The following is a 15,378-nucleotide window of genomic DNA, read 5'->3' as shown; positions in this document are numbered from 1 at the left end:
AGTGGGGGGGGGGGGGGGGGGGGGGCAGGGGAAGGATCGGGACCCGGAGACCCAGCCTCAGGGTCCTGAGGGAGGGGGTACCAGGGAAAGGGAAAGGGACGGGGGAGGGGAAGGAAAAAGGTGTCAAGGAATAAGGGGAAGGGGCACTAGGGCGGGTGGCTGTTGCCGCGCAGGCGCACTTTGCCAGGCGCTGAGCTGGGGAACGAGGTCTCGTGCAGGCTCACCCGCGGGGACGGAGAGCGAGTCCTGGGTTGCGGCGAGGCCACTGGGTCGCCGGGTTCGCCTCCAGTCACTTACCCCCTGGCGCCGCCGGCAAAGACTTCGGCCCGCCCTTCTTCTGCCGGCCAATGGCCAGTGCCGGCTGAAGACTGAGGTTCAGAAACCCTTCTGATTGGAAACTGGTAGCCCAATAGGAAGCCAAGAGTCCCGCAGCTGGAGCGGGTATTTGAGCTCCCAAGTTACCCAGGGCTACGACGCTGGGGCGGGTCTTCAGATCCAGCCAATCATCGCACGAGCGGTAGAGGGTGGAGCTTGTTGTCAAGTGAGGTTGGAGGCCTGGAGTGGGACCCGGAAGTTAAGTTTCCGGGGTAGCTTGACCTCTGGGCAGCCAAGACGCAGGCCTTAACTGCGCCTCTTGTTCCTGCACCCTGCTCATGGTCTCCTCCCAGCATCCCTGTCTGAGGTCAATTCTTTTTTTTATTGGCAGTCCGATCCAAAGTGCCCGCCTCGCGAAGCAGCCTCCAGTCCTGAAAACGTTCGGACGCACGCAAGCAGCGGCCACCTGGTGCAGACTGAGACAAGCCACGGCCTCCCTTGAGTACCTCCAAAGCCCTCGCGTCCACCATCTGAGGTGACACAGCTTCCCAAGCTTTCACCACACCTTCCCAAAGCCTTCGGGTGTTATCACTACTCTATTCTAGCGCATAGGTTGTGAGCTTCTTCCAGGAGCGACTTAATAAGCCTTCTCAGTGCACAACTCGGCCCTGGCATTCACTTACTCATTCAACAAATATTTGTTGAACATGTAGGCGCTAAGCCTTGGACTAACAATAAAAACAAATAAATAAGGAGTCCCTGCTCTTTGTAGGACTTTGTAGAGGTTATGTAAAGGAGGTACAGAAAACAGTTGTCTTCCAGCAGCTATGTAAGATGTCACTTGGATTACAACCATACAAGGGGAGAAAAACAAATCCAAGTAACTTTTAAACAGAGTACTTTTGACTTTATACCACGAATCTAAAGACAAAAGTACTTCGGAGAAGTCTTGAACTTCATTTACTAGGTTTGTTGTTGGGAGTAAGATAGGGTAATCATTCTGAAAATGAGCAAGTTAGTAAGTTCTGGTTGTTAATTTTTTTTTCTTCTTCCTATCGTTGGGCGTGAGGGTTCTTCCCGTGTGAATATGGAGTTTGGGTTGGAGGGGGCAGAGGACAGAAAGAGCTCTATGATGTTGGGGTGGAAGTGGAAGTATGACTGAAAACTGGATTCAAAATAGATAAAATCAGGTATTTTCTAACTCTGATCTCTGAAATGCCCTGACCCTAATGAAGTTACTGTAAGATGTCCCCATGCCATTTTTACAAAGTATTTAGGGATGTAGAACCTGCAGATTAACTTCAAATAGTTCAGCATTAACAATGACTATGTAGAAGATATAAAACAAAAGTGGTGAAATGTTAAAAACTATAAATCTTGATAAAGGAGTTCAGGGTACTGGTCTTTTATTGATTGAAACATTTTCAAAATTAATAGGAGTTTGGAGGAATGCATTCTCTCTTCTAGTAAATTGACACTCCTGATTAATCAAGCATTAGCTTCAATTTTTTTTTTTTCCCTAAGTCTTTTTAACTTTCCTGAGTTAGGAGTTGGTAGCATTAAAACAACCAAAAAATCTTTTCTAAAGAGCAGTGGTTCTCAAACAAGAGTGTGCTAGAATCAGTAGGGCTAAAAAAAAAAAAAATACTGCTGTCCATCAAGCTCAATTGGCATAACATAGTCCACGAAAACATTGTTCTACATCCTCCTTTGGTGAGCAGCCATCTAAGATGCAACAATTGGTCTCTCCTCGTCCAGAGCAAAGAAGGATGAAGAAAACCAAAGAGAACATGGAAACAATTAGTCCACGGGACTAGTGGACCATGCGAACCTCAGACTATATGATCCTGCGACCAGAAGAACTAGATGGTGCTACCACTGTCAACCACTCAGAAAGGGATCGAAATAGGAGATGCTTGATAAAGTGGGAGAAAAATGTGGATCAAAACTCAAAATCATAAAGACCAGGCTTACTGATTTGATAGAGTTGTGAAACCCTCAAGACTATAGCCCCTGGACACCCTTCGGACCTGGAATTGAATACACTCCTGTGTCTTCCAGCCAAGCAGTTGGCATACAGGGTGAACATTTATACCAGGTACGTACACTTCTTAGAACAATCAATCGTGAGAGGTCAAAAGGGCAGTATGTGCACAGGGAGACAGCTCAGAGGGCGGGAATGCATGGGAAAGGAGGACACAGGGAAAAGGTAGCCACAGGGAGGAAGTGGGAAGAGAGCTGTTACATCGTGGGGATTGCAGTCAATGTCATGAAACAAAATGTGTATGAACTGCTGTGTGGAAAATGAACTTGCTCTGTAAACTTTTACCCAAATCACAATAGTAATAAAAAGTCCGGATGTCCAGGCAGTACCTCAGACCAATTACATCATAATCTCTAACCTCTGGGACCACCAATGGATTCTTGTCACTTTTCCTTCCTTCAGAACATTGAAGACCACCATCACGTGTCTCTTCTTCCCCTCTAATCTCTCTTCAGTGTGCAACATCTTTAATTCCTTTAGGCGCTCTGCTGGTCTCTGAATTATGGTGAGGTCATCAAAAAATTCCATTCCCAAGGCATTTATGTTGTTGTTATGTGCCATCAAGTCAGATCCGACTCATAGCAACCCCTCTTTGGGTTTCTGAGGCGGTATCACTACAGAAGTAGATTGCCCATCCTTCCTTCCAAGGAGTGGCTGGTGGGTTTGAACTGCCAGCCTTCTGGTTAGCAGTCACATGCCTTAGGCACTACACTACCAGAGGTCCAAGGCATATATACACCAAAACAATTTAAGACAATGTCTACAGCTACGTGATTCGTAGTATCTCCAAATTGGGAATACCTCAAAAATTCAAGCAACAGATAATGGATAAACTTCAGTGTATTCATATAATGGAATGTGGTGGTTTGCATGTTGCAGTGAGGCTGGAAACTACGCCACCAGTACTTCAAATATCAGCAGGGTCACCCGTGGTGGACAGGTTTCAGTAGAGCTTCCAGACTAAGACAGACTGGGGAGAAGAATGGGGCCATTCACTTCTGAAACAATTGGCCACTGAAAACCTACTGTATAGCAGTGAAACACTGTCTAATATATTACGGGAAAGGACTAGGCAGTGCTTCATTCTGTTGTACATAGAGTTGTTATGTGTCAGAGCCTACTTGATGGCACCTAACAACAACAACAATACATAGCAATAGAAACTACACAGAAGATGTCACAAACATGTTAAATAAAAGAAGCCAAACACAAAAAGAATATATATGGTTCCATTTATATGAAGTTCAAATGTGGGCAAAATCAAATGATATTATTAGAAGTCACAATGGTAGTTACCTGTGAGAAGAAAGGAAGGTAGTAGTGACTGGGAGGGATGTGAAGGAGGTTTGGGAATGCTGGTGATGCTCAACTTCTTGCTGTTTTTGTTGTTAGGAACCATCAAGTCAGCTCCGACTCACAGTGACCTTATGTACAACAGAATGAAACACTGCCCAGTCCTGTGCCAGCCTTACAATCCTTGCTATACCTGAGCCAATCACTGCAGCCACTGTGGCAATCTATCTTGTTGGGGGCCTTCCCATTTTCTGCTGACCCTCCACTTTACCAAGCATGACATCCTTCTCCAAGGAATGGATCCTTCTGACCACATGGCCAAGGTAAGTGAAATGAAGTCTGGCCATCCTCACTTCCAAGGAGCATTCCTGGCTGTACTTCTTCCAGGACAGATTTGTTAATTCTTCTGGCAGTCCATAGTATTTTATAAGATGAGATCCAGGCTCTGCCCTTAGTGGGAGGTCCATCTAGGCTCTCAACAAGCACCCAGGGGTAAGCAAGGGAAGAACAATTAGGAGCATTTCACCACTGAAAAAAAGTTTTTATTACAAAACAAATTATAATAAAATTAGGCCTGGTCTCCAACCCTGTTTCTTGGTGGAGGTCCTCTGGATGGGATAGAAATACAGGGTGTCCTTGGTGGGTGCTGAAAGAACAGAGCAGGGTCATCCCTCTCAACTGCTGCCCTCTTTTAATAAAGGGCTAGGAGCTCTTCTCAAAGCCCCTCCACCAGGCAAGGCCCCTGCTGGAACTGGTCCCCAGCAACGCCACACTGCAGGATCCAGGAGGTCTCAGCTGACTTAGCAGAGGCCACTCAGAGTCACTCAGCTTGGGCGATGGTGTAGGACAGCAGCCACAGCAGCAGGGGTCCCAGAACAAGGACGCTGAGCCAGACCGCAAAGCTAGCCAGGATGAACCTCCGGGCCCGGCGCCCCCAGTGGACTGCCTCCAGGGACCGGCCTGCCTTATGCCGCTCTTCTGCCTGTGGGCGCAGGTTCTAGGTTAGATTCTCTCCCTGCTTCTGCCACAAAGTGCCCTTTGTCCCATTCCTGCGTCCCTCAAAATCTCATGGCCAAATAACCAACAAATAACCAACCCTTTCCAGCTTCTGTCTTTTATACCTCATCTGCAAAACAAGGTACTCACATTTGCCCTGCCTGCTCCTTAGAGTGACCAAGGTTAGTTCCCAAGATCACATATGGGATAGTATTTTCCAGTCTTTATTCTGCATCCTCTTCTACCCACCCAAGAGTCATTCAGAATTTGGAATTCTTGACAAGAACCAGTGAGCTTGGAGAATTTCACACATACTCAGTCAAACATCATCCCATTCTAATATCCCAAAGAGTCCCCTCTCTTTCATCAAGGACCCTTTTAATGATTTTGCCCTAATGTAACCTAGAAATTCTTAAGATTATCGAAACAGTTTTTAATTTGATAAAATACAACTAGAGTCACCATAATGAGTTGAGAAAATTCCAGCACGATCAGCATGATGTTTAAGTTAGAGAGGTGCAGGTGCAGTTTCTGGTAGATTTTTTGAAATGGTGACATTTCAGAGGACCCAGTAACTACTTCTAGTCTCCTGAAGATTGCTCTCATCCCTGCTTACTGTCTCCCCAACTCCAACTCACCCTCCACGCAGGCCTTGAGAGTGGATCTTTCTGAAACACAAATTCTGACCGTGTCACTCTCCCCTGTGAAACACTTTGAGTGGTTCCCAAGGACTTTCAAGTTAAACCCCAGAATCATAAGCACAGCATTTGATGCCCTGGACAATCTGGGCCTTCTGGCTTCATCTCTCACTATCTCCTCATTTGTCCATTCATGCTGAAGTAGTAGTCCAGTCCCTTTACCTGGAAATGTCCTTTCACCCTTATTCATTCATCCTTTTAGGGTTATTTTCCTGTCACCTCCCCTATGATGGTCTCCTTGATACCTTCCCCAATCTACCTACCTACCTATCTATCTATCTATCCACATACGTATATCCTCTCTACTTCCAGAGTACCCTGGACTTCCCTTATCATGGCACTGGTGAGTTGCATTTTATTTATTTTATCCATTTCACTGCCAACTCTTTCATTAGACTCTGAGTCCTTTGACAAAAAGAATCATGTCTTAGTCTTATTTCTGGCACTCGGCCCAGACCCAAGCATCAGCAGGTACAGCGACTGATAAATGTATAGTTCAGATCTAGGAACCCATTGCCTTACACCCACCACCTGCTTCCACTGCAATCGCATTTCTCACCTTGATGGCAAACACAAGAGCCATGACTCCCAGACAAGAACAACCACAGATAATGCTAGTAGCTGCCACGTAGCGGAGGCGGAGCCAGCAGCAGTACATGGGCGATGGAGAAGGAGCAGCCTCCGGGTTGCTCACCAAGATCTCCATTGCCTTCTCCTCGTCCTCCATCACCTGTGGACAACAGCCAAGGCACTCGTAAGCCCCAAACCGAGCCCTTGGCTGGGCTTGCTCGGACTCCACCCTTCTCAGAGCATTCTGTCCTCACGGCTGAGTCCAACTCTCAAGAATGCTGCCTTACTGGGGAATTTCTCCAGTGACTCATACATACACCAGGAGAGGAAGTGTGTGGCTGGAATCTTTTCTCCTCAGCTTCAGACTCCTCCAAGTCTTTGAGGCAAGTAGCATTATCTGTGGTACTCATTGATAAGCAGGGAGCAATAGTGGCAGGTGCACATTGAGAAACAGAATCTCATACATCGTTAAGGAACCAGAGATCATCAAAGCCAGTGATTTTCTTAAACTGTGTATCAAAAGGCCTCAGGGTTTCCTGAAGTTTCCCAGAGGGTGCCCCCAGAGTAATAAGGATGATCAGAGAGGAGGACCATAGGTCCTCCACCCCACTTCAAGTAGAGCACCCATTTCACAGGTGGGGTAAGGGAAAAAAAAAAAAAAAAAAAAGACCACCCATCCATGCCTTTTGTATATAGTTGAGGAAATGGGGCACCAGGAAAGACCTCACCTCCGAGGTTAGGGCCTCTTCTGTTATGACGCCTCCCTCCTCCACTCCATTTTAGCCCAGGCCACCATCACAATGAGATGAATGCTCCTGGAGCCCGGTGACCTCATCATCAAACAGAAACCAGCATGATGCCCTACGTAACCCTCTCATCTCCCTATTCCTCAGGTCCTCTGAGCTCTGGCATCAAACCACCTTCCCACCGTCATCTCCAACCATTCCCCTACAAGCTCGACAAAACGAGATCATGTGTAGTTCCCTGAATGCAGGCGACATTGGTGAAGGAGAGGCATGAAAGCAGAGAACAAAGAATAAGGTGGGGCACAAAGCTGCAGAGTGGATGTGAAGAACAAACTCAGACGAGGTTAATACAGGTATATATTAGCCAGTTGGGAACACAGGGTCCAGGGAGTTGAGGTCAGAAATGGCAGAAGCCAGCAGGGGCTCTTACCTGGCCACAGGGCTTGAGGGACTGTGAGTTTCGGCTCCTGCCTCAGGTTTGATTTGGCTTGGGTGCAAAACAAGCTGACTCCACTCCAAGCCAAGCCCAGGGGTGGGGTTCGGTGGCTACCCCACCACCTGAGGAACCCCAGGAGCTGGGTGTGGCCGACTCAAACCAGTTTGGCTGGATGGAAAGCAGGGGAGGGTCAAGGGATGGAGCAGCTGGAGGCAGGATGCCTGCCTTCTGGAAAGGAGCGAAAGGAAGCACCTGAGAAGGATAAAAGGGGGCAGGTCTGCACATCAGAGTTCCAGGGCATCTCTGAGGGGGCATCTCTGAGGGGGCATCCAGAGGAAAGGCGGGCTCTAAGTGACTGAACACCTGAAACTTCAGGGGAAGACACCCTACCAGGAGATCAAATTTGCCAATGTTCCATCTTGTGTGGAGATTTTTGCCTGAAGTGTTTATATAACCCAGGATTAGAGACCAGGCACTGGGTCTTGACTAGAGTAGGAGAGGGGGGAAAAAACAAACCAAAGTTCCCACCCAACCCTCCACCAGACCAGAAAATCAGAAGCTTCCTTACGCGGATGCTCGTACAGAAACTAAGTTTATTATTTTTTCTTCTTTAAAAAAAAAAAAAAAAAAAAAACCAACCAACCTCATTGTGGAGAAGCCCCTCCCTCTTCCCCTAAGGGTGGTGGGCTGTGAAAGAATAGCTGGGAAATCAAGTACAGGGGTTTGGGGACAGAGACTATCTTGCCACCCTTAACACTGCCCAGCCATGTGGGGTGAGAGGGAGGGGTGCGTGTGAAGAGCCACTTTTCCATGACAACCAAATGCCTACCCTCTACTTTGGTGGAAAGGAGAAGGCCCTTAAGCCCCCTGGAGGCTTTCCCCTCCTCAAGACTTCAAGTAGTGGTTAACAGAGTCAGGCCTGGTTGTAGGGGAAGAGGGACCATGGTGGGAAGCCTAGGTGGAGGGGCAGGCCACTCACGTCTTGGCCTTGCGGCCTCTGTGACTAATGGAAGAGCCAGTCAGGTGAGGAGGGGCACTGCTACGCAGGATGCGCTGGTCCCCTTGGTTGGTCCCACCAAGCCGGCGGGGGCCAGGCTTGCGGCGTGGGGTCCCATCCCCTTCCTCCTCCTCACCTGAGGCTTCAGCCTCAGACTCCTCTATAGAACCCTCAGGTCCCAAGGGACTTGGGGACTGAGGGCGGCCCCGCTTTGCCTGCCCAGGACCCCCACCAAGTGGAGCCCCTCCCCGTTTGCGAGGCACCTTCTCAGTCTCCAGTGGGGGAACTAGAGACCCTGGACGCAGCCTGGTGGAGCGCAGTTTTGGGGCTAACGAGACCACAGGAGGCGTCAATTCCAACCCGCCTGGCCCACTCTCCACTAAATCCAAGTCATCTTGAATTACAGCCACCACCATGGACCCTTCACTCTTTCGTCCCCGCATCCCCTCTGCTTCAAGTCGCAGGCGGGCAAGGCGGGTGAGGGGGCGGCCTCCATCTTCATCGGAGGAACTGCCCTCACTGTCCACCCGGCCCTGGGGTTGCTGTCGCCTCCCTAGTCCACAGCTCTCAAGGACAGAAGAGCTGTCACGGTCCAAGACAGGGAGCTGGCTGGGGCGAGGTGATGGTGGATTCTTGGGAGGTCGGCCCCGCTTGCGCTTAGGTGGGGACGTTGAAATGGTGACAGTGTTGGTGACAGTAGCAGTGGGGCAGGCTAGGAGTGGTGGGAAGGATGGCAGGGGTGGTGGTAGAGGCTGTGTCCGGCTCTCTAAGTTGCCATCCCCTGGAGAAGAAATGGTCCCAGGGCTGGGCAAATCTCGTGCCTTAGGAGGCCGCCCACGCCTTCTTTTCTCCACAGGTGATAAGATGGGCTCCGGTTTGCAAACTGACTGGGTTCCAAGAGGGTGGGGCTCAGGAATAAGCTGGGGTCCCATAACAGGTTCCGCAACAATGAGGGTCTCCACCCCAGAAACTGGTTCAGCCCCATTGCTTTTTCCCTTAGAGCTGTTTGAGGACACTTCATCAACCCCCTGCCCAGCATCTGCTGGAGACCTGTTTTTTTTGGGGGGCCTCCCTCTCCGGCGCTTCACAGCAGGTGGGGTGATGGCAAGCAGTGCTCTTTCTCCATTCTCTGGGCTGCCTCCACCGGTCACCCCCAGCTCAATGTGACGACGCGCTATGAAGGGGTGCTGGGTTTGGGTGGGCAGTGTGGATGAGGGGGGAGCTTCACAGGGCCCACTGGTGGGAGGTGAAGATTCCTGCCCCAACACGCTGCAGGTAGACTGGCTTCCCAGGCTGGCACCCGTCTCAGAGACGCCAGGTGCCGGGGCGTTGGCCGGTCCCCGCTGCTGTCGCCGTCGCCTCACCAGCTCCTTCTCCTCCACCACAGTGACCAGTCGGCCCGGCAGCTTGCGTAGCACTTTGGGGCCCGGAGGCTGCCCTGGCCGACCAGCCCCTTGACCCCGAATTTCTACATCAGCACTGGTGCGACGCCGAGGGGGCCGGGCAGGCAAAGGATCCTCAGGTGAGGAGGTGGCTGAGGATGAGGCTGATGGGGCAGTGGCCTCTGCTGTAACAAGCTCCTGTAGCTTCTGTGGGCTGGAGGTTGGGGTCTGGGCCGCTGTTAGCTCTTCAGAGTTCCTCTCAGCCTCCAGCGGGTCCTGAAGTGGCTCATCAGATGCTGCTAAGGGCGGGAGTTCCACCCCATTGCTCTCACTCAGACACACGGGCACTTCCTCACCATCAGGCAGCACTGAGAGAATTGCCCCTTGGGCAGGTTCTGGCACCTCTTGCTCTTGACCATTGAGGATGCTGCCAGCCTCCAGGGTTGGGCTAGGTGCAGAAGGAGTGAGAGAAAGGTTCTTCTCTGACAGGGGCAGGACCTCAACAGCAACTGGCAACAGATCCTTGGAGGACACAAGAGTGAGTGGGGACGTCTCGGAACTGGCCGTGCCAGTGAGCTCCAGGGACTCGGGAGATGCCAGTGCCTGTGCACAGAGCTCTGCCTCAGGCCCCAAGCCCAAGGGGAGGTTGGTGCCTTGGGGGGAAACAGGCACAGAAGGACCAAGCCGAAGAGGGGAGGAAGGAGTCAGAAGAGGGGTATGGGCTGGTGGGGGGGTATGGGCTGGTGGGGGGGTACAGGCAGGAGGAGGAGGAGAGCAGGCAGGAGAACAAGAGGAAGGAATCTGGGAAGGAGAAATGGGAGGAGGTGGTAAGACATGGACAGGAAGGATGGTTAATGGATTTGGAGATGAAGTAGGAATCTGGGTGGGGATTGGAGAAAGGGCTGGAGTAGCAGGAACTGTAGTAGATCGAGGCCTGGGTGGTGGCCGGGGAGCTCGCTCCCTGGCAGGGCTGCAGCGGGGGGTCGTGGAGGTACTGCGGGTATGCTGGGTAGGTGTGACGGGAGTGTGGTTTGCCCCTTGAGTTTCAGCCCGGGCTCCACGAAGACGCTCACTGACGCGAGTCCCTGGCCTCTCAGGGGCCTTGACCTTCTTACTGCGCCGGTGGCTACTTCCACCACCTGTCCCACAAGAAACTTCATCCCCAGCCCCTGGCCCCTCTTCCTCTTGGGGTAGGCGGAACACCTCTTCCTTGGCTTGGTCCAAGTCCTTGCGAGCAGCTTCCACTTGCTCCTGCCAACAACAGAGCCCCGGGGTGGTCAGAGGGAGGCAAATATGGTGGGAATGGGTAGAAATCAGCAGCTTCCCAATTCCAGGTCCAAACCCCAGAGAAACTCACTTCTGCCTGCTTGAGCTCCTCACGACTCACTTCCTCCAGCGAGGCTTCCAGGAATTTCATGGCATAGCGCTCAATGGGGGTCAGCTATGGGGAAGAGGAGTAGTGATGAACATAGGGACCTGGTACCCAGGGCCCATCACCTTTGTTTCTTATTACCAGGCAAGATAGAAGGGGGGTTACAGAGCTCAAGGGAAGGAGCTATGAAGGATGAGGTTGAGAACTAGTGGATCCGACACTGACCTGTTCAACAAGGGCAGCAATTTCCTGCTCAGCCCGGGACATCTCCTCATCGTCAGCCCCAGGGCGACTGGCCTCTTCTCCCTCGCCAGCAGGAAACCCATCATTTTCATTGAATTCTGCAAGCTCAGCCACCTGCTCAGCCTTGGCTTGAGTGGCTGCACGGATATCCTCTTCATCCTCTGCCCGACACAATGCCTTGCAAGGGCACAGGAAAGAAAAAAACCAGCATACTTCCCTTAGAGAACTTTACATCCTGGGACGTGAGTCTGGCAAAGATTTGAGGCCAAGTTTACACCAAACCAGGTTTTGCAAAAGAATTCAATTCCCTTAGGGATCCCAAGAGTTGCCAAAGTAACTCTGTGGTTCATGTTAAGAATGGAATAGGTTGACCGGGACTCCCACTAGGGATAGAGACAACACGATTGCTTTCGAGAACTTCTTTTCCTTTCAGTCAGCTTTAGAGCTCTGGAAAAAGCAATCACAGAAAATTCTGAACACCAGAAAGGCTAAAATCCTTTTTTGTACTGACATACCTCATGACAACGCTCTTTAACAAACTAATGATGACCGAACTTGCCCTTGAGATAAACATCCAGACACTTCCCACTAAAGTCACTGAAGGAAGTGGCCAAGAGCACACTTAGCCACAAGAAGGCACTTGCTAGGAAAACCCATCTCTGTGATGCTTCACACATCCTGGGAGCTTTGAGGAAAAACTGCTCAGACCCCACCCCACAAAATCAGGATTTAGATTTTGAGATGGAGCCCAGGAATCACTATTTTGAAAAGCTTTCTTAGTGATTCTATCATGCATCGGTATTTGGAAAACTGTGTTTTTACACTGTGTACAAAGCATTTCTGATGGCTGTTATACCATTTAATACTGAGTTACTTCCTTCTTATTAGCATTTCAGAAGTGGAAAGTGAGGCTCAGAGGATAAACAGACTTGGCTTCTCATACACAACTATTAAGACAGTGTCGGAGTTAAAACCTAGACCTTAGAACGCCAAACGCTGCCGTCTTTCTCTAAATCATGTGGACTAACAAGCAATCTACTTAAACTATCAAGGCCTACTGTAGTCTGGTAAACAGCAGGAACAGTTCTTTTTTTTTTTAAATTGTGATTTGGGTGAAAATTTACAGAGCAGATTCACTTCAGAAACAGTTCTTTCTCCTTTGGACAAGTTCAACAGACTAAAGACAGACAAATACACTGTAAGCATTAGCTCTGCTTTAGGGATTGCCCACTATTCTCACCTGTTCTAGGATATGGGTCTGCTTGCTAGCCACAGCCTCTTCTTCCTCTTCAGGGGCGGAGGGTAGAGATGAGTTAGATGGCTCCTCCAGGGGCATGTCAAACAGCTCTCGGATGGTCTGCTATTAGAAAGAACAGAGGGAAAAGTGTCAGAGCCAATGATCCTACGTCCAGAGCTGTGAGGCTGACAGCTCTTGGAAATATCAGAGGCACCACTGGTTGGAGAGGGCTGGTCCCATGGAGGCCAAGGCAGTTAGTTCCCCTTTAACAGGCAGAAGGGACTCTCTCAGGCATAACAATTCTCTTCTGCATAAGCTGAAAGATCTTAGTAACCCCAAACTAAAACTAAATCCATTGTTGTGAAGTCAATTCCAACTCAGAGTGACCCTATAAGACAGAGTACCACTGGTTGGAGAGGGCTGGTCCCATGGAGGCCAAGGCAGTTAGTTCCCCTTTAACAGGCAGAAGGGACTCTCTCAGGCATAACAATTCTCTTCTGCATAAGCTGAAAGATCTTAGTAACCCCAAACTAAATCCATTGTTGTGAAGTCAATTCCAACTCAGAGTGACCCTATAAGACAGAGTAGAACTGCCCCAGGGTTTCCAAGGCTGTAATCTTTATGGAAGCAGACAGACACATCATTCTCTTGGCTGGTGGGCTTTTTAATCACTGACTTTTTGGTTAGCAGCCAAGAGCTTAACTACTACACCACATGGCTTCTTAAAAGATCTTAGTACCTGTTTAAAGTAGGCTGTGGTGAAGTTGCCACCCTCAATGGCCATGTCTCCCAACATTCTCTTCTGATTTGCCTTTTTAAGGATGTTCTCTTCCACTGTCCGTTCACTGATAAGCCTAGGGGGTGACGGAGGTCATGTGTAAACAGCCAAATACACAGATGAAAGCCTATCAGCAATGGGAAGTAAAGTGAAGAGAGAGTAGACAATACCTATAGATGTGGACATCTCGGGTCTGGCCAATTCGGTGACAACGATCCTGGGCCTGAGCATCCATGGTGGGATTCCAGTCGCTGTCATAAAAGACAACAGTGTCTGCTCCTGTCAGGTTTACACCCACACCTCCACTCCGAGTTGAAAGGATGAAGCAGAATATCCGTTTGTCTGCATTGAACCGTTCCATCAAGGCCTAGAGGGAAAGGAAAAAAAAGACGGTATTGGGAGGCATAGCCCCAGAAACAGACCCAAGGCTTAGTGGGCCCCTTCTGAGAGCTTGAGTCCTAGGCAAAGACGACAGAAGTCGGGGCAAACATGCAAGGGCTGCAGATGGCTGGGTTACCTGTCTCTGCTCGACTCTAGTAGACCCATCCAGCCGTAAGTAGAGGTGGCCATGGTACGTGAGGAACTGCTCCAATACATCCAGCATTCGGGTCATCTGAGTGAAAATGAGCACCCGGTGGCCCTCTGCCTTCAGCTGTCTCAGCAGCACTGCCAAGGTTTGCAGCTTTCCTAAAGAGATAAAGAAGTGGTACAGGCAGCTAGGATGGGGAGGGCATTTAGCACTGAGGCTACGAGGAAAGGCTTTGGGCCAGAGTTTGTTAGTCTATTGTTAGGTGCCATCGAGTTGGCGCTAACTCACAGCAACCCTATGGACAACAGAACGAAACACTGCCTGGTCCTGTGCCAGCCTCACAAGCACTAAGTCCAGGGGATCGAAAACATGTAACTCCATATATTCTCTTCCCTTAAGGATTCCCCTTGTCAGTGTACTCTTGGTTGGATAAAACTTCTCTAACTAAGTGCAGGGCAATACAGACCTCAGAGGGAAAAGAGAATTCCCAACAGTGTAAAACCAAGAGAGCTTTCTCAACTACAACAATCACAGCAGCAGAAACAGAAAAATCACAGGAACTCTGTGGCCATGGCTGACAGAAAGGGTTTTAAGGTCACAGATCAGAACCAAAGAGTCAGACAGGATATTATGAGGTTATCTAGCTCAAGCTTGCCATCAAACAAGAAGTAACTTCCACAACATTTCCTGTAGGTTGTTTTGAACACCTTTAACCAAATCTTTCACTATTTTACCATCTACTTTGAATGCTTTCCTGTATTAGAATTTTTTTCCTGTACTAAACACGTACAAATAAAAATTCTCTTAATTTTCTTATGTGCTAAGACATTTAGAAAGCTCTAAACATGTACTACAGAAATGGCTGGGCAGGGTTGTGGCAGAAACTACTCATTACTGTCCAACTGCCATTCTTAATTAGAACTTAATTAACTTTATGGACAGCTGGCAGAGATCCCTCGATTACAGGGAAGGTAGGCCCCAACCAAGCCCCAAAAGATGAATTATGACTGGTCTAAATAAAGTCTCAGTTCCTCTTTGCTATTTCTCCTCTGACAGTGAGTGCTCTAGGGATGGGCATGTGGCCCAGGCTGAGCCAAGGAACTGTGAAGTGAAGTCTGCTGGGAGGGTTTTCCTTTCCAGAAAAAAAAGAAAAAGATGCTAGACTGTAAGGATCATTGTCTCAACCTTTTGCTTCCTGCTTAGAGCACTGGTGTGCTCCCTGGACCTAGGGCAGTCATCTTGAGATCATGAGGAAATAAACAGTAAGATTAGAAAGATTCTGGGGCATTTGAAGGTATCAAGCTGCAGGACCAGCCCCACACTTTCTCAGAATTTCTCATTAACAATAAACATCCTTGTTGTTTGTCAATGTCAGTTTTTTTTTTTAAACTTGCAGCCAAATGCATTCTAATAGATACAAATGTCCTGCTTTTTCCCAAACCAACATTTTCTATGCACCCTGTAGTGTTCTATCATCACACACCTTTCCTTATAAATCTGAAAACTTGGTGCTGTGCTATCTTGCTCATCTTTTTATCTCAAATGATTAGCAAAATACATGTTCTAAAAACAATCACTGGATGAATAAATGAGTTAAAAGCACACACTTTCAACTTTTACTAAAACTAAAGTCTGCCTGCTAACCACACGGCTGGCGGTTCAAACCCACCAGCCACTCCTCGGAAGGAAGGTTGGGCAATCCTACTTCCGTAGTGATACTGCCTCGGAAACCCAAGGAGGGG

The 15,378-nt window shown here is 49.2% G+C and overlaps 2 protein-coding genes across 2 annotated transcripts in view; both read right to left on the bottom strand.

Moving 5' to 3' along the window:
• Positions 1-4,472: 4,472 nt before the first annotated feature.
• Positions 4,473-6,073, bottom strand: TMEM265 (transmembrane protein 265). The gene is made up of 2 exons (XM_007950244.1): positions 5,906-6,073; positions 4,473-4,634 (listed from the first exon to the last, which is right to left on the bottom strand). Exons 1-2 carry the CDS (start codon positions 6,071-6,073, stop codon positions 4,473-4,475), a joined length of 330 nt encoding a protein of 109 aa, XP_007948435.1.
• A 2,000-nt stretch (positions 6,074-8,073) lies between these two features.
• LOC103205040 (Snf2 related CREBBP activator protein) overlaps positions 8,074-15,378 on the bottom strand; it is a 28,342-nt gene continuing 21,037 nt past the window's right edge. The window contains exons 25-31 of the mRNA XM_007950303.1: positions 13,625-13,794; positions 13,278-13,474; positions 13,069-13,183; positions 12,333-12,452; positions 11,075-11,269; positions 10,835-10,918; positions 8,074-10,728 (exon numbers count right to left, since the gene is read on the bottom strand). Coding sequence (XP_007948494.1) covers positions 8,074-10,728; positions 10,835-10,918; positions 11,075-11,269; positions 12,333-12,452; positions 13,069-13,183; positions 13,278-13,474; positions 13,625-13,794 — 3,536 coding nt within the window. The remainder of the gene's footprint in view (positions 10,729-10,834; positions 10,919-11,074; positions 11,270-12,332; positions 12,453-13,068; positions 13,184-13,277; positions 13,475-13,624; positions 13,795-15,378) is intronic.

Source organism: Orycteropus afer, unplaced genomic scaffold, assembly GCF_000298275.1.
Source record: "Orycteropus afer afer isolate SDZICR_OR568_19922 unplaced genomic scaffold, OryAfe1.0 scaffold00266, whole genome shotgun sequence".
Lineage (NCBI taxonomy): Eukaryota > Metazoa > Chordata > Mammalia > Tubulidentata > Orycteropodidae > Orycteropus > Orycteropus afer.
The sequence above is the reverse complement of the archived record's forward strand: the minus strand, read 5'-3'. Positions and strand labels throughout refer to the sequence as shown.